Below are 21603 nucleotides of genomic sequence, written 5' to 3'. Positions count from 1 at the left end.
TGTTGCCATATCCATAAAGGCGATAGGGAGAAGTTTTTATTTACACCATGAGTCGGGTGTGTCTTGACCTTTGCGGCGGAGGCTCCGTAAAACCCCCGAGGCCGACTCACCGAACCCTTAGGGTTCGATCGAACCCAGGTTAAGAACCACTGGTATAGTTGAAGACTTAGGTCATTAGAAAACATCACTGGACATCATAATGGTGGCTATAGTTTACATCTTAAAGATCTAAAAAAATTATTTTGGAATGTCCGGCGGGCCAGATTGAAAAGCTTAACGGGCCGCATCCATCCATTTTCTACGGCCTACTGAAACCCACTACTACCCACCACGCAGTCTGATAGTTTATATATAAATGATGAAATCTTAACATTGCAACACATGCCAATACGGCCTTTTTAGTTTACTAAATTGCGATTTTAAATTTCCCCTGAGTTTTTTCTTGAAATGACGTGTACGCTTGACGTCACGGGCTGTTAGGAATATGAGCGCTGCGCACACACACAGCTAAAAGTCGTCTGCTTTAACGGCATAATTACACAGTATTTTGGAGAACTGTGTTGAGGAATCTTTTGCAATTTGTTCAATTAATATTGGAGAAGTCAAAGTAGAAAGACGGAGTTGGCAAGCTTTAGCCTTTAGCCACACAAACACACGGCGATTCTTTGTTTAAAATTCACGTAGGTGAAACTTTACTATGGATCAGAGCGGACATGGATCCCAACCGAATGTCAACCAGCAGGTTTTGGCGAAAAAATTGTGGTTAAAAAGTCGCTTCTTACCGGATATCAGCTGAGCTTGCCCCGTCCATAAAGCTGCTGTCGACTTCCCTGAGACACTGCGCGTCAACACCCGGCCGTGGACGTACACTTCCGACTATCAGGTACTGTTAAACTCACTAAAACACTAGCAACACAATAGAAAGATAAGGGATTTCCCAGAATTATCCTAGTAAATGTCTCTAAAAACATAGGAATCCGTCTCAATGCAATCGTGTTTTTTTTTTTTTCTTCTAGTCCGTCGCTATCAATATCCTCAAACACAGATCTTTCATCCTCGTTCAAATTAATGGGGAAATTGTCGTTTTCTCGGTCCGAATAGCTGTTTTTGTTGGAGGCTCCCATTAAAATCATTGTGAATATGTGAGGAGCCATCAACGTGTGACGTCATCGTCTGCGACTTCAGGTAGAGGCAGGGCTTCTCTCCAGTTGCGAACTTTATCGTGGATGTTCTCTACTAAATCCTTTCAGCAAAAATATGGCAATATCGCCAAATGATTAAGTATGACACATAGAATGGACCTGCTATCCCCGTTTAGATAAGAAAATCTCATTTCAGTAGGCCTTTAATTTGCCCAGGTATGGTCTAGTGCAGGGGCGCTCACACTTTTTCTGCAGGCAAGCTACTTTTCAATTGACCAAGTCGAGGAGATCTACCTCATTCCTATTTATAATTTATATTTATTTATTTATGAAAGAGACATTTTTGTTAACAAGTTAATGGTGTTTAATGATAATACAAGCATGTTTAACACACATAGATTCCTTTCTTTCATGAAGACAAGAATATAAGTTGGTGTATTTGATTCTGATGACTTGCATTGATTGAAATTAGACAGTGGTGCTGATAACGTCCGCATTTTCAAATGGAGGGAAAAAAAAGTCCTCCTTTCTGTCCAATACCACATGAAAGTGGTTGGATTTGGCATCTCATTTGTCCAACTTGCATACTCGTTTTTAAACACTTTGTTATGAGAGTAGCATATGTGTGTGGCCCTTTAATGTCTGGCAGCAGGTGAGTGACGTCAGTGAGTGTGCGGGTGGGCAAGCGAGAAAGCGGTCGCTGAGGGCGGGGGAGAAATACATTGGCATCAAACTCCGTAGCTTGCTAGCTTGTGCACGCTAGCTTTCTGAGACTCTTATTTTGTTAGCACAGGCAGGATGAAACAGGTCTTTTATGGTGAAGACAGGAACTGTGCAGCCGGTCTTTAGAGTTTTGACAGTAGGTATGGAGTCTCTAGAAATAAAATGTGTTTCTCTGCGTCCGCCCTGTTAGTGATTTTTTTCTTAAATATGAGCTCGCAGCAGCCAGCGTCATCTCACAAGATCCTTGGGTGCCGAGAATGTCAAACAACTGACGAAAGTGAAGTCTTGGTATGATTGATGATTGCTCATTTTTATGTCTATTTTTTAATGCCTGGCTTGAGATCGACTGACACACCCTCCGAGATCGAACAGTCGATCGCGATCGACGTAATGGGCACCCCCGGTCTAGTGCATGGGTGTTAAACTCTAGCCCTTGAGGCAATATCGAATTAACATTACAGCTGGCCCTCCGTTATTACACAGCAGCGGTGCCGCTGTAACTAGGGGCGCCGCTAGGGATTTTGGGCCCCATGAAAGAATCTTTACAAGGCCCCCAACACATAATTTCATAACATTTCTTCATCATTAGGGGCCTCTCTGGGCCCCCCTCTATCATGGGCCCCTAGAATCAGTCTGCTTTACCCCACCTTTTTGGCGCCCCTGGCTGTAACACCGCAATTTCTCACACTTGCCAATCCTCCCGAAGTTCAGTGCCCCTCCCGAATATCTCCCGGGGCAAGCAAGCATTCTCCCGATTTTCACCCGGACAACAATATTGAGGGCGTGCCTTAAAGACACTGCTTTTGGCATTCTCTACAACCTGTCGTCACGTCCGCATTTCCTCCATACAAACAGCGTGCAGGCCCACTCGCATAATATATGTGGCTATTACACACACATAAGTGAATGCAAGGCATACTTGGTCAACAGCCATACAGGTCACACTGAGGGTGGCCGTATAAACAACTTTAACACTGTTACAAATATGCGCCACACTGTGAACTCACACCAAACAAGAATGACAAACAAAATTTGGAGAACATCTGCACTGTAACATAACATGAACACAACAGAACAAATACCCAGAACCCTTTGCAGCACTAACTCTTTTGGGACGCTACAATATATTTTGATATTTACCTCAGAAGGCTGCAAATAGAAAAGAGGCATTAAATTTGTATTTAAATTTTATTTGATATGCCATTGATATTTTTTTTATTATTATTATTATAATTTGAAACTCAATTTTGCATGTCACTATAAAGTTACTGTATATAAGACTGTTCAAAGTTCAATGCAAAACTTGTTTGGGTCCCTGTTAAAAGGTTAATTTCTTCAACCTTGGCCTGCGGCTTTGTTCAGTTTTAAATTTTGGCCCACTCTGTATTTGAGTTTGACACCCCTGGTCTAGTGGCACAGGCGAAAGTAAAATCGGAGGTAATGCAGTCGTTTATACATTTTTTATGTTTCCCTGCGGCCCGGTAGCAAATGCGTAATGGACTGGTACCGGTCCCGGACCGGTGGTTGGGGACCAGTGCCTTAACTTAACCAAACACTATATAGACTCAGTAACTTGACACTAACCAATCACATGAGATGAATAATCACGTTTAGGAAGAAATGTTGTCATCAAGTGTGTGTTAATGCGTCACTCCTTACCTCCCCGGCCACCGTTCCTGGAGGAACCCCTGCTCTGTGTGTCGTCCCATCGTTGCCAGTATCTCCCCACACATCCTCCCATGGTTAATGGGGATCTAGTGTGCTTCCACTCGCCCTACAAGCTCAGCAGGGCGCCCATCACAGAATCTGGCCCAAGGAGGATCCAATGTTGCAAGCCCCAGGTTATGAACGACTGCGTGTTACCTGGGTCAAGTGTTGTGTTAAAACACGATCAAACAAGCGTCAAAACTCGTGGTCCACAGGAACTGTGTTTCAAAGAGATTGACAGCCCACCTAGCAAATCGTTTTCTTCCGTTTCAGGACATCTTTGACTGCATCGGTTCTTTTTGGCTGCTTAGTAAAAATAAAAGTTAGCCTGCTTGTGATGTCAAGTCGCCAAAGCAATTTTTCCAAGCTAGTCAGGTTAGCCAGTTAGCTTCCGCGTCAAGGAACACGAAACTTCGGCGCGCCGGTGTTGTCCAAACAATACCGAGTTTCTTTCGAGCTTGGAGGCGGACTTGGGTTTTCTCACGACACACCAAAGCAGTTTCTCCTGTTAATTCCGAATTTAAACAGTTACATATCGGCCCTCTGTCTGTGAAATGTTACTGACGGAGGAGCTCTACAGACGCCACTGAACTTTTTTTGCGCCTGCGCACTGGAGTCCAAGCAGGTGTTGAGTTCACTTAAATCGGAATTAAAGCCAACTTTGAATAGAAGACGATATATGGGGATCCAAACTAAATTTCGATGTAATCCATACACATAGGATTTTATTCGTTTTCAATAACCCGTACAGTAAATGTTTTATTTCATTAGAAGGAGAAATATTTCTAATGATGTCAGGTCGATTGCGTTTTATTCGTGAAGGCGTCACAAAATGCCAGCGTTTCAGAACAGACAGGAGATATTCAATCACTGTTCCTGTCTGGCGATTAATTCATGTTGAAATGCCATAAAATAAAAGTTTTATATATATAAACGTGTTTTGTTTAATATTTGGATGTATATAACCAATGAAGTATGGTGTGAAAAAAGTAAAAACTTAGGCCTACTGGCCACTGGTCAACTGTTTATCTAGAACACATGTAAATTATTGAAATGTTTCAGAAAAACAACAAGTTTTAGACAGGGCAACTATCTAAAACTCATGGCTGGCTCGCCACATCAGTTTATGTGGCCTGCGAAAGCCCATAAATTATGTGCGTCAATAAAGAAATTCCATCTTCTCAACCAGTTTTTCAACCTTTTTTGAGCCAAGGCACATTTTTCACGTTAAAAAAATCCAGAGGCACACCACCAACAGAAATCATTAAAAAAACAAAACCCAATTGACAGCAAAAAGTTGTTGTCGCAATTGTTTGATATGACTTTAAACCATAGTGTGTGAATGTGAATTTTGTCTGTATATCTGTGTTGGCCCTGTGATGAGATGGCGACTTGTCCAGGGTGTACCCCGCCTTTCGCCCGAATGCTGCTGAGATCAGACCAGAACCCCCCACACACCTACCCTCCCACCCCCTGCGAACCCAAAAGGGACAAGTGGTAGGAAATGGATGGACGGCTATAGAAAATAAATACTGTTTTCTGCCGCCAATGCCAAGTGATGGCAGCTACATTTGATGGGCGTCTTGTTAGAAAACAAACGCAAGAGGGCGAAAAAGCCCATGTTCACAAAAAAAGGTTGAGAATAACAATTCAGGTAATTGCTGGTTTTGATTGATTGATTGATACTTTTATTAGTAGATTGCACAGTTCAGTACATATTCCGTACAACTGACCACTAAATGGTAACACCCGAATAAGTTTTTCAACTTGTTTAAGTTGGGGTCCACGTTAATCAATTCATGGTACAAATATATACTATCAACATAATACAGTCATCACACAAGTTAATCATCATGGTATGTACATTGAATTATTTACATTATTTAGAATCCGGGGGGTGGGATGAGGAGCTTTGGTTGATATCAGTACTTCAGTCATCAACAATTGCATCAACAGAGAAATGTGGACATTGAAACAGTGTAGGTCTTATTTAGTAGGATATGTACAGCCAGCAGAGAACATAGTGAGTTCACATAGCATAAGAAAAAGTATATACATTAGAAGTACATTTGAGTTGTTTATAATCCGGGGAGATGGGATGTGAATGGAGGAGGGTATTAGTAAAGTGTTGAAGTTGCCTGGAGGTGTTGTTTTAGAGCGGTTTTGAAGGAGGATAGAGATGCACTTACTTTTATACCTGTTGGGAGTGCATTCCACATTGATGTGGTATAGAAAGAGAATGAGTTAAGACCTTTGTTAGATCGGAATCTGGGTTTAACGTAGTTTGTGGAGCTCCCCCTGGTGTTGTGGTTATGGCGGTCATTAAGGAAGTAGTTTGACATGTACTTCGGTATCAAGGAGGTGTAGCGGATTTTATAGACTAGGCTCAGTGCAATTTGTTTTACTCTGTCCTCTACCCTGAGCCAGCCCACTTTGGAGAAGTGGGCTGGATTGAGGTGTGATCTGGGGTGGAGGTCTAAAAGTAACCGGACTAGCTTATTCTGGGATGTTTGGAGTCTAGATTTGAGGGTTTTGGAGGTGCTGGGGTACCAGGAGGTGCAAGCGTAATCGAAGAAGGGTTGAATGAGAGTTCCCGCTAGAATTTTATTAACCAACCGTGCATCGCTATAGCTTTTGTCTCAAAGTAGGTGTACTGTCACCACCTGTCATATCACGCCGTGATTTATCTGTTTTCCTATGTGTAGTGTTTTAGTTATTTTGGTGGCTTTTCTTCTTTTTTTGGTGTTTTCATGTGGCAGATTTATGTCTTTCTTTGAGCGATACAGTATTTCCCGCATCTATTTTGTTTTAGCAATCAAGAATATTTCAGTTGTTTTTATCGTTCTTTGTGGGGACATTGTTGATTGTCATGTCATGGTCGGATGTACTTTGTGGATGCCGTCTGTGGAAGTCTTTGCTGTCGTCTAGCATTCTGGTTTTGTTTACTTCTCAGCCAGTTCAGTTTTCGTTTCATTTTGCATAGCCATCCTTAAACTTCAATGCCTTTTCTTAGCGGCACTCGCCTTTTGTTTATTTTCGGTTTAAGTGTTACACCTTTTTACCTACACGCTTGTGGTCATGACAAACCAATTAGCACAAAGCAAATTAGCTACCTGCTGCTACCTACTGATATGTAAGAATATTACACAATTACTTTGCCGAGCTCTAGACGGCGCAACAACGGCACATTTGCGGATTATAATTACTCCACCCATCCATTTCCTACCGCTTATTCCTTTTGGTATTGCGGGGGGCGCTTGTGCTTATCTCAGCTACAATCGGGCGGAAGGCGGTGTACACCCTGGACAAGTCGCCATCTCATCGCAGGATTCTAATTACTGGTTTTCCCCAAAAAATTTTAACCAAATTAGGTGAAATTACATAATCTCCCACGGCACACCGGACTGTATCTGGCTTTCTCAACCACTATTTTTAACCACTGAGGTACAGTGGTTGAAAAAAACTCTTCTAAACAAATGTTTTATTTTAATATTGACAAAAAAATGTGCATGTACTGCATGCAACTGTATGTCTATTTAATAATCTGATAATGCCAAAAACATTATATTAACATTATTTCAAACAATTGTTGTTTTGTTATTGATTTGTTACTGGTTTGCAAAAAATATTTTTAACCCAATTAGGTGAAATTACATAATCTCCCACGGCACACCGGACTGTATCTGGTTTTTTCAACCACTATTTTCAACCACTAAGGCACAGTGGTTGAAAAACACTCTTCTAAACAAATGCTTTATTTCAATATTGACAGAAAATGTGCATGTACTACATGCAACTGTATGTCTATTCAATTATCTGATCATGCCAAAAACATTATATTAACATTATTTCAAACAATTGTTGTTTTGTTATTGATTTGTTACTGGTTTGCAACAAATATTTTTAACCCAATTAGGTGAAATTACATAATCTCTCACGGCACACCGGACTGCATCTGGCTTTTTCAACCACTATTTTCCACCACTGAGGCACAGTGGTTGAAAAACGCTCTTCTAAACAAATGTTTTATTTCAATATTGACAGAAAATGTGCATGTACTACATGCAACTGTATGTCTTCAATTATCTGATCATGCCAAAAACATTATATTAACAATATTACAAACATTTTTTGTGTTGTTTTAATATCTGCTAGTCACCCTGACTTATAATTTCAAAGCAAATTAATTTGGTACGTTAAAAAATTACTGCAATGAGGTGGCTACTTGTCCAGGGTGTAAGCAGCCTTCCGCCCGATTGTAGCTGAGATAGGCACCAGCGCCCCCCGCCACTCCAAAGGGAATAAGTGGTAGAAAATGGATGGAGTGATGGACATTAAAAAATTATCAAATGCAGAGGCAATTGTGTAATAATGTCATGAGTTGATTATTTAACATGTATTTCAAGCATTACACACATGAAAACATATATACATATATTTTACTGAATTGAAAAAAAATCCTATGTGGAGACCTCGATATTGACCTTTTTAACCCCAATAAACAAAAGAAAGACCATTGATGACTTCATAGATACAAAGTTTGGCATGAGTTCCATCCACCCATCCATTTTCTACCGCTTGTCTCTTTTGGTATAATTACAAGACCAGGCAGAATTATATGCCACTGTGCCACACTCATTGATATTGTTTTTATTACTGATTTTGACAACAATACTACAAATCAATCAATCAATCAATCAATGTTTATTTATATAGCCCTAAATCACAAATGTCTCAAAGGACTGTACAAACCACTACGACTACGACATCCTCGGAAGAACCCACATAAGGGCAAGGAAAACTCACACCCAGTGGGCAAGGGGAATTCACACCCAGTGGGACCCCAGTGACAATGATGACTATGAGAACCTTGGAGAGGACCTCAAATATGGGGCGGGGTCTGTTAATCACCGATCATTAGTGATCATCCACCAGTTTATGCAATATATGACGAAAACTACAGAGGAGAAATGTGGAAAACAAAAATACATTCCGCACGGAGAAAAGTACGACTGCTTTGAGGAATGATCTGAGAGAACAAAGTTGGGACAATGTGTACAGTGAAATGATGTATGATTGGACAGGAACAAGGAAGAAAAACAACAAGAGTGCAACGTGGGGCATCCTAAATAGCGTCATTGTACAAAACCCAAAACCAGGGAAGTTGGTACGTTGTATAAATCGTAAATAAAAACAGAATACAATGATTTCCAAAGCCTTTACAACTTATATTAAATTGAATACTCTACAAAGACAATACATTTAATATTCGAACTGAGTAACTTTATTTGTTTTTGCAAAAAAATCATTAAATCGAAATTTAATGGCAGCTGATTCTGATTCTTAGAATTTAATGGCAGCAACACATTGCAAAAAAAGTTGGCACAGGGGCATTTTTACCACTGTGTTACATGGCCATTCCTTTTAACAACACTCAGTAAACTTTTGGGAACTGAGGAGACCAATTTTTGAAACTTTTCAGGTGGAATTCTTTCCCATTCTTGCTTGATGTACAGCCTAAGTTGTTCAACAGTCTGGGGTCTTTGTTGTCGTATTTTACGCTTCATAATGCGCCAAACATTTTCAATGGGACAAAGGTCTGGACTACAGCCAGGCCAGTCTAGTACCCGCACTCTTTTATTACGAAACCACGCTGTTGTAACACATGCAGGATGTGGATTGGCACTGAGTCCATGTTGTGATATCCTTTACACACTGAAGTCAGTTTTTGATGTACTGGCTGAAGGAACGAAGGTCACGGGCATTCAATGTTGGTTTTTGGCCTTGCCGCTTACGTACAGTAATTTCTCCAGATTTTCTGAACCTTTTGATGATATTACGTACTGTAACTGGTGAAATCCCTAAATTCCTTGCAATAGCTCATAGAGAAATTTTGTTCTTAAACTGTTTGACATTTTGCTCACGCAATTGTTCACAAAGTGGTGACCCTCGCCCCATCCTTGTTTGTGAATGATTCAACATTTCATGGAAGCTTTTAAATCAAATCTGTTAACCTGTGGTATGGTCCAAAAAAGTGTTTGATGAGCATTTTTCAATTTTCTCAGTATTTTTTGCCACTTGTGCCAGCTTGTTGCAGGCATCAAATTCCAAATGACCTAATATTTGAAAAAAAAAACAATGTTACCTGTTCAAACGTTAAATACATTGTCTTTGCTGTGTATTCAATTGAATAAAGGTTAAAAAAGATTTGCAAATCATTGTAATCTGTTTTTATTTATGACTTACACAACGTGCCAACTTCACTAGTTTTGGGTTTTGTTAATGGTGCTAAGAGGGATTACCCTCAACATTTTTCAGAAGGAAACGTAAAAATGACAATACGCTTCAATAGTGACTGTACTTTGTAAATAATGGCCCAAATTTTGGAAGGATAGATTCCAGATCCAATGTTACCGTAAATATGGACTTATTAATAAGCAGATTTCAAAAGATTCACAGTATGTTGTTTCAAACAAGCAAATTCCCAAACAAAATGAAAAAGAGGAAAGTTGTACAGATTTAAAGACTGGAGAAAAGCACCAATTTAAAAACACTGGAACTGTTTCCCTACTTTCACAATTAGAAATATATAACAATCTTCAACAACAGATTGGACATATTCATGAATAAAAGTGGAACACTCATGGACAACCAATACGATAGAGAGCTAACCGTAACATGAATGACATTGACCGAAATAACAGAAGAGTTTACCAACACAATAGATGGTAAACAGTGTTCGGCTGCAGTGTCTATGGATTTAATTGAAGCATTTGACAAATAATATCTTAATCAAAAAATAGAATGGTATGGCATCAGAGAGTTGGTCGTGAACTGGATAAGAAGCTACTTAACCATCAAGGAGCAATACGCAAACATTAGAGCTGGCTCGCCGGTATTATAAAGCGGCGGTGCTACTGTAACACTGCATTCACCGCTAATACTCATACTTGCCAACCCTCCAGATTTTCAGTGCCCCTCTCGAAAGTCTCCCGGGGCAACCATTCTCCCGAATTTCTCCCGATTTCCAATATTGGGGGCGCGCCTTAAAGGCACTGCCTTTAGCGTCCTCTACAACCTGTCGTCACAAGTGCTTTCCCTCCATGCACACAGCGGGCCGGCCCCTGTCACATGATATATGCGGCTTCTACACTCACATAAGTGAATGCAAGCATACTTGAGCAACAGCTATACAGGTCACACTGAGGGTGGCCATATAAACAATTTTAACACTGTTACAAATATGCGCCACACTGTGAACCCACACCAAACAAGAAAGACAAACACATATTGGGAGAACATCTGCACCGTAACACAACATGAACTCAACAGAACAAATAACCAGAATCCCTTGCAGCACTAATTCTTCCGGGATGGTTATATACACCCCTCCCCCGCTACCACCAAACCCCGCCCACCTGAGCCCCGCCCTAATGAACTAGCATCCCAGAAAAGATGCCAGGTATCTGGCTTGGGCACATCAGATTAGATCAATGTGTTGCAAACTGAGCAGTAAAAAGGCCTGCATGGTTGATTTATTCATTTTTCAAATGTATTATCCTCTGGAAAAAGTTAATGTTGATATTTACTTCAGAAGTCTGCAAATAGAAAAGAGGCATTACATTTTTTATTTAAATTTTATTTAATATACTATTGATGTTTTTCGGTTGTTTTTTGAAAGTTGATTTTGCACTATTAAGTTATATAAGTGTCGCTTGTTCCATATTCAGTGTTAAAGCAAATCAGTGCAACAAACTGAGCAAAAATTTATGATTTATTCATGCACTTTTTTTGCTACTTCAAGACTTGAATGTTTATCCATCCATCCATTTTCTACCACTTATTCCCCTTTGGAGTCGCGGGGGGCGCTGGTGCCTATCGCAGCTACAATCGGGCGGAAGGCGGGTTACACATCTGGACAAGTCGCCACCTCAGCTTGAATGTTTAATTCATTCATTATTGTTATTTTATTTTCAAATTTATTATTAGCCTGTGGAAAAAGTTTATTTTGATATTTACCTCAGAAGGCTGCAAGTAGAAAATAGGCATTACATTTTTATTTAAATTTTATTTGATGTGCCATTGATATTTTAGAAATATTATTATTATTGTTGGCTTCACGGGGGCAGAGGGGTTAGTGCGTCTGCCTCACAATACGAAGGTCCTGAGTAGTCATGGTTCAATCCCGGGCTGGGGATCTTTCCGTGAGGTGTTTGCTTGTTCTCCTCGTGACTGCGTGGGTTCTTTCCGGTTAGTCCGGCTTCCTCCCACTTCCAAAGACATGCACCTGGGGATAGGTTGATTGGCACTAAATTGACACTAAATTGGCCCTAGTGTGTGAATGTGAGTGTGAATATTGTCTGTCTATCTGTGTTGGCCCTGCGATGAGGTAGCGACTTATCCAGGGTGTACCCCGCCTTCCGCCCGATTGTAGCTGAGATAGGTACCAGCGCCCCCCGTGACTCCAGAGGGGAATAAGCGGTAGAAAACGGATGGATGGAAGTTATTAAGCGTGGCTTGTTCCATATTCAGTGTTAAAGCAAATCAGTGCAGCAAACTGAGCAATAATTAACATTTGATGCATGCACTTTTTCTTGCTACTTCAAGGCTTGAATGTTTAAGTCATTCATTATTGGGTATTTTATTTTCAAATGTATTATCAGCCTGTGGAAAAAGTTTATTTTGATATTTACCTCAGAAGGCTGGAAGTAGAAAATAGGCATTCAATTTTTATTTAAATTTTATTTGATATGCCATTGATATTTTTGAAATATTATTATTATTGTTGGCTTCACGCTGGAGGAGGGGATAGTGCATTTGCCTCACAATACGAAGGTCCTGAGTAGTCAGGGTTTAATCCCGGGCTGGGGATCTTTCTGTGTGGAGTTTGCATGTTCTCCCCATGAATGCAAGGGTTCCCTCCGGGTACTCCGGCTTCTTCCCACCTCCAAAAACATGCACCTGGTTATAGGTTGATTGGCAAAACTAAATTGGTCCTAGTGTGTGAATGTGAGTGTGAATGTTGTCTGTCTATCTGTGTTGGCCCTGCGAAGAGGTGGTGACTTGTCCAGGGTGTACCCCGCCTTCTGCCCGATTGTAGCTGAGATAGGCACCAGCGCCCCCGCAATCCCAAAGGAGAATAAGCGGTAGGAAATGGATGGATGGATTATTATTGTTTGAAACTCGATTGTGCATGTCACTATAAAGCAGGGGTCACCAACGCGGTGCCCGCGGGCACCAGGTAGCCAGTAAGGACCAGATGAGTTGCCCGCTGGCCTGTACTAAAAATAGCTCAAATAGCAGCACTTACCAGTGAGCTGCCTCTATTTTTTAAATTTTATTTATTTACTAACAAGTTGGTCTCGCTTTGCTCGACATTTTTAATTCTAAGAGAGACAAAACTCAAATAGAATTTCAAAATCCAAGAAAACATTTTAAAGACTTGGTCTTCACTTGTTTAAATACATTCATTAATGTTTTTACTTTGCTTCTTATAACTTTCAGAAAGACAGTTTTAGAGAAAAAATACAACCTTAAAAATGATTTTAGGATTGTTAAACACATATACCCTTTTACCTTTTAAATTCCTTCCTCTTCTTTCCTGACAATTTAAAACTTAAAGCCCACCAGGCTGCACCAGACTTTTGGTGCCTTGTTGACGCAGAAAAGTACAGTGGTGTATGCGCAGCAGCTATGAAGGTTGCAAGCCTGTTTGGTTCAACTTATCTTTGTGAATCAACCTTTCCTGACATGAACTTCATCAAGAACAAACACAGAACACGCCTCACTGATTGATGCACATCTGCAAGACTCACTCAGAGTTGCAGTGTCAAGTTACACACCAGAGTACAACACACTAGTTAACAGCATGCAATGCCAGGCTTCCGACTAACTAACAAAGAAACATATAACAGATTTGGTGTCCAGTTCAAAGTGTGACATGATTTATTTAAAAATTTGAGAGTTGACTTTTGTATTTTGAGTTATTATTTGTACAAACATGGTGCAAAATATTTCATGATTTGTTAAAAAATTTTAGTGGCTAGCTAGTTATAATGGGATATTGTGATTTCACAAGACTGTCTTAGAAGTGATCACTTGAAAATGTTCAATTTGAAAAATGTGCACTTAGAGAAAATATAAAAATTAAGTGTTGCATATTGATGGATATTTCTATATATATTTATTGTGAGAAATCATTAAGATGATCAGTGTTTCCACAAAGATAAATATCATTACTTATTATTAATAAAATATAGTTAAAGGTAAATTCAGCAAATTGGCTATATTTGGCAATTTATTTAAGTGTGTATCAAACTGGTAGCCCTTCGTATTAATCAGTACCCAAGAAGTAGCTCTTGGTTTCAAAAAGGTTGGTGGACCCCTGCTATAAAGTTATATAAGCCTTGCTTGTTCAATATTCAATGCAAAACTTGTTTGGGTCCTTATTAAAAGGTGAATTTGTTCAACCTTGGCCCGCGGCTTTGTTCGGTTTTAAATTTTGTCCCACTCTGTATTTGGGTTTGACTTACACCCCTGGTTGAAATGTTACATGTTGTCTCCTCAGCCAACTCTCTGCGCATGCGCAGTTGTGCCGCAGTCATTGCAGGACTGGCACGATGGCTGATGGAAGTGCGGTGCTGAAGTCTCTGGTGGAGGAATTTGTCTCAGGACTGCAGGACAGCAAAGCCAAAGAGACAGCCGCAGGTGAACACATTTTTGTCATGATGATTTAACACTTTTCTATAATAATTCATGGTTACTGTGTGTTTAAGTGCTAGCAAACATACCACAGGCTGTTGAACTAGCTAACTTAGTTAGCGGTACAACATCCTGTTTGCTAGCATGTTGTCACCACTCTTTAGTTAAATAAGCACACTCACATTTACCATCATTATACCTCAGTCGTGTATTTCTGCTGTCATGGAGTAATGTTGTTACCATATAGTTGTTACGTAGCGTGGCTACGTTTTTAACCGCATGTTTCTTGCTAGCAGCATGTACACATGAACTCTGAACTGTAGAGATGCATGCCGCTACCCAATCTTTTTCTAGCCATCAGTGATCATTTCTAAATGTTGTACGTCCTGTCACGTTTTTGTACCAATTGTCCTGTTTTCTTGTGTGTGTTTTTTCTGTTAGGGTTGAAAAATGGAGACTTTACCGTTTTGCAGCTTGTGGAAGCTTTGGGGTGAGCTGATAAACAATATAAACAATAAGCAGTAGTTAGTGGCCTTTTATACACATTATTCTGTGTTTGAATTATTGTACTGTAGTTGGAATACGTTTATGATATGGGATGTGAACATCAAGCCACTTTATTTGAATTTGCCAAATACTTGGGCTGCACGATTTTGAGAAAGAACCCAATTGCGATTTTTTTCTCTCTAAAGTTGCGATTCAATTTGCAATTTTTATATTTTGTTCATAAACATGTATATAACTAACAATAACAAGTGAAGGAAGACATGTTGCTTTTAGACTGTGAATCTAGGGGTGTAACGCTACACAAAAATTTCGGTTTGGTACGTACGTCGGTTCAGAAGTCACGGTTCATTTTCGGTACAGTAAGAAAACAACAAAATATACATTTTTTGATTATTTATTTAACAAATTTGCTAAATCTTCCACCAAAAATATTTTCCTTGGTGGAATATTTGATGTGATGTAATCGGAAACTTGGATAGGTCAATAATTCATAATAACATTGATTTTGATTCAATATTATGTTTTGAGCAATGACAGTTTGAAAGAAAAAAAAAACAGCTTTGTTTTATTAGTCACCGTTGCAACTTTTTCTAAATTACATTTAGCGTTTAAGCTTTTTTATTTCACTTTTGTTTATGTTTTTGTTTATTTTAATAGCATTTTTAGAATGTGCCATGGGTCTTTAAAACACTTTTGACACCCCTGCCATAGATAATAAAAAATTAAATCTGATGAATCTATGGGTAAAAAGCAGAGCCTGGTGACGCATGCGCGTTTATCATAACTCTCTCTCTCTCTGTTTCTGTCCCTCCCTCACCAATGCTGCTGCGCGCACCACTTTTTGTTTTGTTTTTAACCCCTTCTTAATCCTGAACGTACATTGAAAATACACGCAACCCTAACTGAAATGCCGAGGCATTTAAGAAATTCCACCTGGACAGCTCCGCAAAGAGGACATATCGGGTGAAAAGAGGAGGTGTTGTCAGTCTATCAATCAATCAATCAATGTTTATTTATATAGCCCTAAATCACAAATGTCTCAAAGGACTGTACAAACCATTACGACTATGACATCCTCGGAAGAACCCACAAAAGGGCAAGGAAAACTCACACCCGGTGGGCAGGGAGAATTCACATCCAGTGGGACGCCAGTGACAATGCTGACTATGAGAAACCTTGGAGAGGACCTCAGAAGTGAGCTTTTGTCTACGTCATGCTCTTTAACTGGAGAAATTACTGACAGAAACTATACAGTATTAATACTGTAATGTAGTCATAATATATAATAATAATGCAAGTAACCCTCCAAAAGTATTTACATTTTTGTCATTACTGTAGAATTGTTTACCATAGTACTGTTATTGGAAGGTGAATAACCTTATCCTAAATGAATATTCTAACAAAAGTATAAAATGGGCTGTCATTTTTGTAAGCATAGGTTGAACTTAAATAAATATTTAGCATCTTAATGTGCGCCCTGCGATGAGGTGGCGACTTGTCCAGGGTGTACACTGCCTTCCACCCGATTGTAGCTGAGATAGGCACCAGCGCCCCCCGCGACCCCAAAGGGAATAAGCGGTAGAAAATGGATGGATGGATCTTAATGTGCATATTTTTTTCCCAGTTAATAAACGAGGTCAGACATTGTCTTTTTGTTTATTACAATCGCAGCATTCTTACTTGTTCGTCGGTGTTGGTGGGCCTGTATTGCCCTTCCAATTTGAATCTGAAATATTACCACAGCGGGATATTTAGCGGGATATTTGGCTTCGTACCAAAATCATTTTCTTTCCTCCTAATTTCTCTTACTTTGCAGAACTTCTCACTAGCGAGTCGCAAGGCTGTCTGTCTATGCTTCCTGTGTGTGTAAATCTGGCGCCCGCACTCCGCCCACCGAGACAAAGATTGTGAATGACTGAAAAGAGGGCTCACTGTGTTCAGTTAGTCATACTATTAAAAAAACGGCTTAGGGTGCTGAGCGCGATGCACAGAGTGAGACGTCTTTCTCCCTGTTTGAAGCGAGAGATGAACAAACACGAGGCTCAATATTTCTGTTTGTCCCACATGTCTAACTCAAATGCCGGTGACGGCAGAGAAGAAAAAAATAATAAATACTCAGCCTCTTGCGGTAAGGTATTCCACTAATAAAAACCTTGATGTCGATTCGATGTCAATTAATCGTGCAGTCCAACTAAATACTGCTGCTTTTTTGTGGACTTTTAATTTATTCATTGCACATTCCTTGCCTTAGACTGAGTCTTACCAGCTCTCAGTCTCACACTCGAGCCAGAGGTGTCCAACTGCTCTCAGAGGTTTTACAGGACTGCTATGGCGACCTCACAGAAAAAGAAGGTAATATCAGGAGATATTCTGTTCTGAAGGTTAGAACAGGAATGTTCAAAGTCTGTTTACAGAATGAAATTGTGAAGAATGTCATAGTAGCCCCCCACACTCACACTTCAATTTTGATGTACAGTGGTACCTCAACTTAAGAGTGCCCCAACTAAAGACTGTTTAAGATAAGAGTTGTCTGGACTAATTGTTGAATTGCATGCAAAAATGTAAGTTGTAAATATCCCCGGCATTAGTTGAAAGTGAATGTTACAGTAAGGGCTGGTTTAAATATTCGATTTGATCGATTGTGTATCCATATCTTTTAATTTTTAGCAAAATCAATTCACATGGCATAATATTGATTATTCTCCCCCAACACCCCAGGTTAGCCTTGTGTGTGGAGCCGCAGGGTCATGCTGAATATGCTAACATTACTGCCAACAAGCCGTCCAGGAAAAAACTTTAGAAAGGGAAGGACCTACTAATGTTATTTTCTCACCCAATTCTCCGCGAACCATGAAGATGCAAACAGTAATAGAAGCCATTGCAACTTTTGTTGGCAAATATTTATAGCCTCTAAGTGAACCCCACTGTTATGACGATGAAATGTTAACATTTGACTGAAATTGTAGTTTTTATTGATTCAACTTATAATTGAGAGTCCTGTAAGATCACAGCTGAAGAAAGGACAGCAGCGGTATTTTTGTTTACATCTTCATCTCCCACACGGGCATGAATTGTCAAGTGTGCCAGAAAACCCAAGCACACACTTCTGGCCTTCACAATAAAAGTGCTGGGTGTTACATCCTGTCAAACTACTCTAACAAAATAAGAGTCCAATAAATTTGCAGAGTTGGAATGTTGCAATTTATCGGTAATGATAATATATTGACCCTTTCGATTGAAATTCCTATCTCTTCGAATTTGCACTTTTGAAACTGGAGGATGTTTAAACTTTCCAAAGTTATTATTATGAAAAAAACCTAAAATATAATTTTTTTTTCTTCAACTGATTTCGACATTTTCAATATTTCCGTCTGGTTTCTGCATTTTCCATATTTACGTATAGATTGAATCAAATTGTGATTAGTCAATTTATAATCTTATGAATCGAAAACAAATTGATTTGGGAAATTTGCTGTGATACCCAGCCCTACTCACAGTGAACCCCGTAAGATCTCACCAAAACATCCGGTCTTACTCACTAGCATTAGCCAAAGCTAAAGATGGACATAACTTTGTTTTTCCAAGCACGGGAAGAAAAGGACAACACTAAGAAGAAGTGAATGATTTATACTGAATTAAAGAAAATAAATCATCAAAAACATGACATAGTGTATGGATGACTTTGTGGAGCAGTTGGAGCGTATCACTACCAATATGTACCATACTGAAGCAGAATGAGTTTAACGGCAGCCAAGGATTTTGATATTAAAATGCATGTTACATGTTAAAATTGTGCTGTTTTAAAGGGGAACTGCACCTTTTTTAAAATTTTGCCTATCGTTCACAATAATTATGAGACAAGAACACACATCTTTTTTTTAAATTAGGATTTTAAAGATGATAAAAAAAAGCGCTTGAAAGATGCAGCTAATGGGAATCACTGTTGTAGTCTTCCAAGCCCTCTAAGACAATTTCAAGACCCTCCATAAACGTTTTGTATACACACTGCAAGTCTATATATAATGCAATAACAGAAAAGTTCATAGTGATATAATATGTTCAATATTTACCATATTTTGATAATTTTATTCTTTCGCGCATTGATTTCCGTTTCCATAGCACCGCGCGTCTGATTTCCAGGAACAATTGTGTTTTCCTACTTCTGGATACAAAACGCTTGTGTGTCTCCTAATGGCAGACTTGGTAACAAACAACAAGGATGACTTTTTTTGGACAAATGAGGATTCTCAACTTTATCTTTTTGAAGCTGAATGAACGGAAAATTAACTGCTGCTTCTAGAAGCGAGCACAAAGAAGAGGGTGAAACGTTGGAGTAGACGGAAGCAAATAGAATGAGGTGAAAGCGATTCGAAGCTGCAAATTTAGAATTTGAAGCTCATTTGCTTACCCCAAATAAATGAGAATAAAAGAACCTGGCCAGTTGGACCAAACGCACAACTGTCCATTGAGTGACTAACTTCATATTGATCATAATACACTCAGCACGTCATGCATGTTGTTAACACTACAGTACATACACTGTCTGACTGGCTCTGTACAAACAAAAGATGAAATGTGGGCTAATACTTAACATATACCGTAATATGATTCGTCATGTTTTTCAGTCAGCACAGATTGGTGTCTTATCGCATTGTGTTGTGTATTAGAAACTCAAAATGCGGTTGGTGTTGTCGTAGAAGCTAGCTTATCTCTTTCCGTCTTTAGCTTTTACGGCTTATACTGAAACACGCGGATTTGTTCGTTCTTATCAAGGTCCCTACAATTTTGTTAATATACAGGTTACGGAACGTAAATGAAGTATTGCTGACAGTTTTTGAATGCATTTTTAAAGTGATTTAGAGGTAGAATTGATTGCTCCCATTAGCTGCATTGCTATCCAGCAAGAACAAACCTATTTTACATTTTATAATGCAAAAAAACAAACAAAAAAACTTCTGTCTTTTTGTCTTTCATAATGATTGTGAACGATAGGAAAAATTCCCAAAAAGTACAGTTCACCTTTACGGGTTTAAGTACCTCCTCTCTGAGCTGCCACCTTACCGTGGTAGAGGAGTTTGCGTGTCCCAATGATCCTAGGAGCTATGTTGTCTGGGGGCTTTATGCCCCCTGATAGGGTCTCCCAAGGCAAACTGGTCCTAAGTGAGGGACCAGACAAAGAGCAGCTCGAAGACCTTTATGAAGAAGAAAAAGCATGGACCCAGATTTCCCTCGCCCGGACGCGGGTCACCGGGGCCCCCCTCTGGAGCCAGGCCCGGAGGTGGGGCACGATGGCGAGCGCCTGGTGGCCGGGCCTGTACCCATGGGGCCCGGCCGGGCACAGCCCGAAGAGGCAACGTGGGTCCCCCCTCCAATGGGCTCATCACCCATAGCAGGGGCCATAGAGGTCGGGTGCAATGTGAGCTGGGCGGCAGCCGAAGGCAGGGCACTTGGCGGTCCGATCCTCGGCTACATAAGCTCGCTCTTGGGACGTGGAACGTCACCTCACTGGGGGGAAAGGAGCCTGAGCTAGTGCGCGAAGTAGTGAAATTCCGGCTGGATGTAGTCGGACTCACTTCGACGCACAGCAAGGGCTCTGGAACCACTTCTCTTGAAAGGGGATGGACTCTCTTTCACTCTGGCGTGGCCGGCAGTGAGAGGCGACGGGCTGGGGTGGCAATTCTGGTTGCCCCCCGGCTTAAAGCCTGCACGTTGGAGTTCAACCCAGTGGACGAAAGGGTAGCCTCCCTCCGCCTTCGGGTGGGGGGACGGGTCCTGACTGTTGTTTGTGCTTACGCACCAAACAACAGTTCAGAGTACCCACCCTTTTTGGGTACACTCTCCCCCGGGTGATTCCCTTGTCCTACTGGGGGACTTCAACGCTCATGTTGGTAACGACAGTGAAACCTGGAGAGGCGTGATTGGGAAGAATGGTCGCCCGGATCTGAACCCGAGTGGTGTTTTGTTATTGGACTTCTGTGCTCGTCACAGTTTGTCCATTACAAACACCATGTTCAAACATAAGGGTGTCCATATGTGCACTTGGCACCAGGACACCCTAGGCCGCAGTTCCATGATCGACTTTGTAGTTGTGTCATCGGATTTGCGGCCTCATGTTTTGGACACTCGGGTAAAGAGAGGGGCGGAGCTTTCTACCGATCACCACCTGGTGGTGAGTTGGCTGCGATGGTGGGGGAGGATGCCGGACAGACCTGGCAGGCCCAAACGCATTGTGAGGGTTTGCTGGGAACGTCTGGCAGAGTCTCCTGTCAGAGAAAGTTTCAATTCCCACCTCCGGAGGAACTTTGAACATGTCACGAGGGAGGTGCTGGACATTGAGTCCGAGTGGACCATGTTCCGCACCTCTATTGTCGAGGCGGCTGATCGGAGCTGTGGCCGCAAGGTAGTTGGTGCTTGTCGTGGTGGTAATCCTAGAACCCGCTGGTGGACACCAGCGGTGAGGGATGCCGTCAAGCTGAAGAAGGAGTCCTATCGGCTTCTTTTGGCTCATAGGACTCCAGAGGCAGTGGACAGGTACCGACAGGCCAAGCGGTGTGCAGCTTCAGCGGTCGCAGAGGCAAAAACTCGGACATGGGAAGAGTTTGGGGAAGCCATGGAAAATGACTTCCGGATGGCTTCGAAGCGATTCTGGACCACCATCCGCCGCCTCAGGAAGGAGAAGCAGTGCACTGTCAACACCGTGTATGGTGCGGATGGTGTTCTGCTGACCTCAACTGCGGATGTTGTGGATAGGTGGAAGGAATACTTTGAAGACCTCCTCAATCCCACCAACACGTCTTCCTATGAGGAAGCAGTGCCTGGGGAG

At 40.9% G+C, this 21603-nt stretch overlaps 2 protein-coding genes across 7 annotated transcripts in view; one reads left to right on the top strand and one right to left on the bottom strand.

Annotated features, from left to right (window-relative positions):
* ubtd1b (ubiquitin domain containing 1b) overlaps positions 1-4182 on the bottom strand; it is a 29268-nt gene extending 25086 nt beyond the window's left edge. The window contains exons 1-2 of one of the 2 annotated variants that reach the window (XM_061909011.1): positions 3819-4182; positions 3525-3728 (exon numbers count right to left, since the gene is read on the bottom strand). In XM_061909011.1, coding sequence (XP_061764995.1) covers positions 3525-3606 — 82 coding nt within the window. In that variant the 5' untranslated portion in view covers positions 3607-3728; positions 3819-4182. Of the gene's footprint in view, positions 1-3524 lie in introns of both variants that reach the window. The other variant, XM_061909010.1, reaches the window with a different exon arrangement.
* Positions 4183-14142: 9960 nt separating this feature from the next.
* The window catches only part of mms19 (MMS19 homolog, cytosolic iron-sulfur assembly component), a 38101-nt gene continuing 30640 nt past the window's right edge, over positions 14143-21603 (top strand). For all 5 annotated transcript variants that reach the window (XM_061909006.1, XM_061909005.1, XM_061909004.1 and 2 more), the window contains exons 1-3: positions 14143-14279; positions 14715-14763; positions 17032-17132. In XM_061909006.1, coding sequence (XP_061764990.1) covers positions 14192-14279; positions 14715-14763; positions 17032-17132 — 238 coding nt within the window. In that variant the 5' untranslated portion in view covers positions 14143-14191. The remainder of the gene's footprint in view (positions 14280-14714; positions 14764-17031; positions 17133-21603) is intronic.

The sequence above is a fragment of the Nerophis ophidion genome, linkage group LG08, assembly GCF_033978795.1.
Source record: "Nerophis ophidion isolate RoL-2023_Sa linkage group LG08, RoL_Noph_v1.0, whole genome shotgun sequence".
NCBI classification, from domain to species: domain Eukaryota; kingdom Metazoa; phylum Chordata; class Actinopteri; order Syngnathiformes; family Syngnathidae; genus Nerophis; species Nerophis ophidion.
This window is presented reverse-complemented; position numbering and strand designations above follow the sequence as displayed.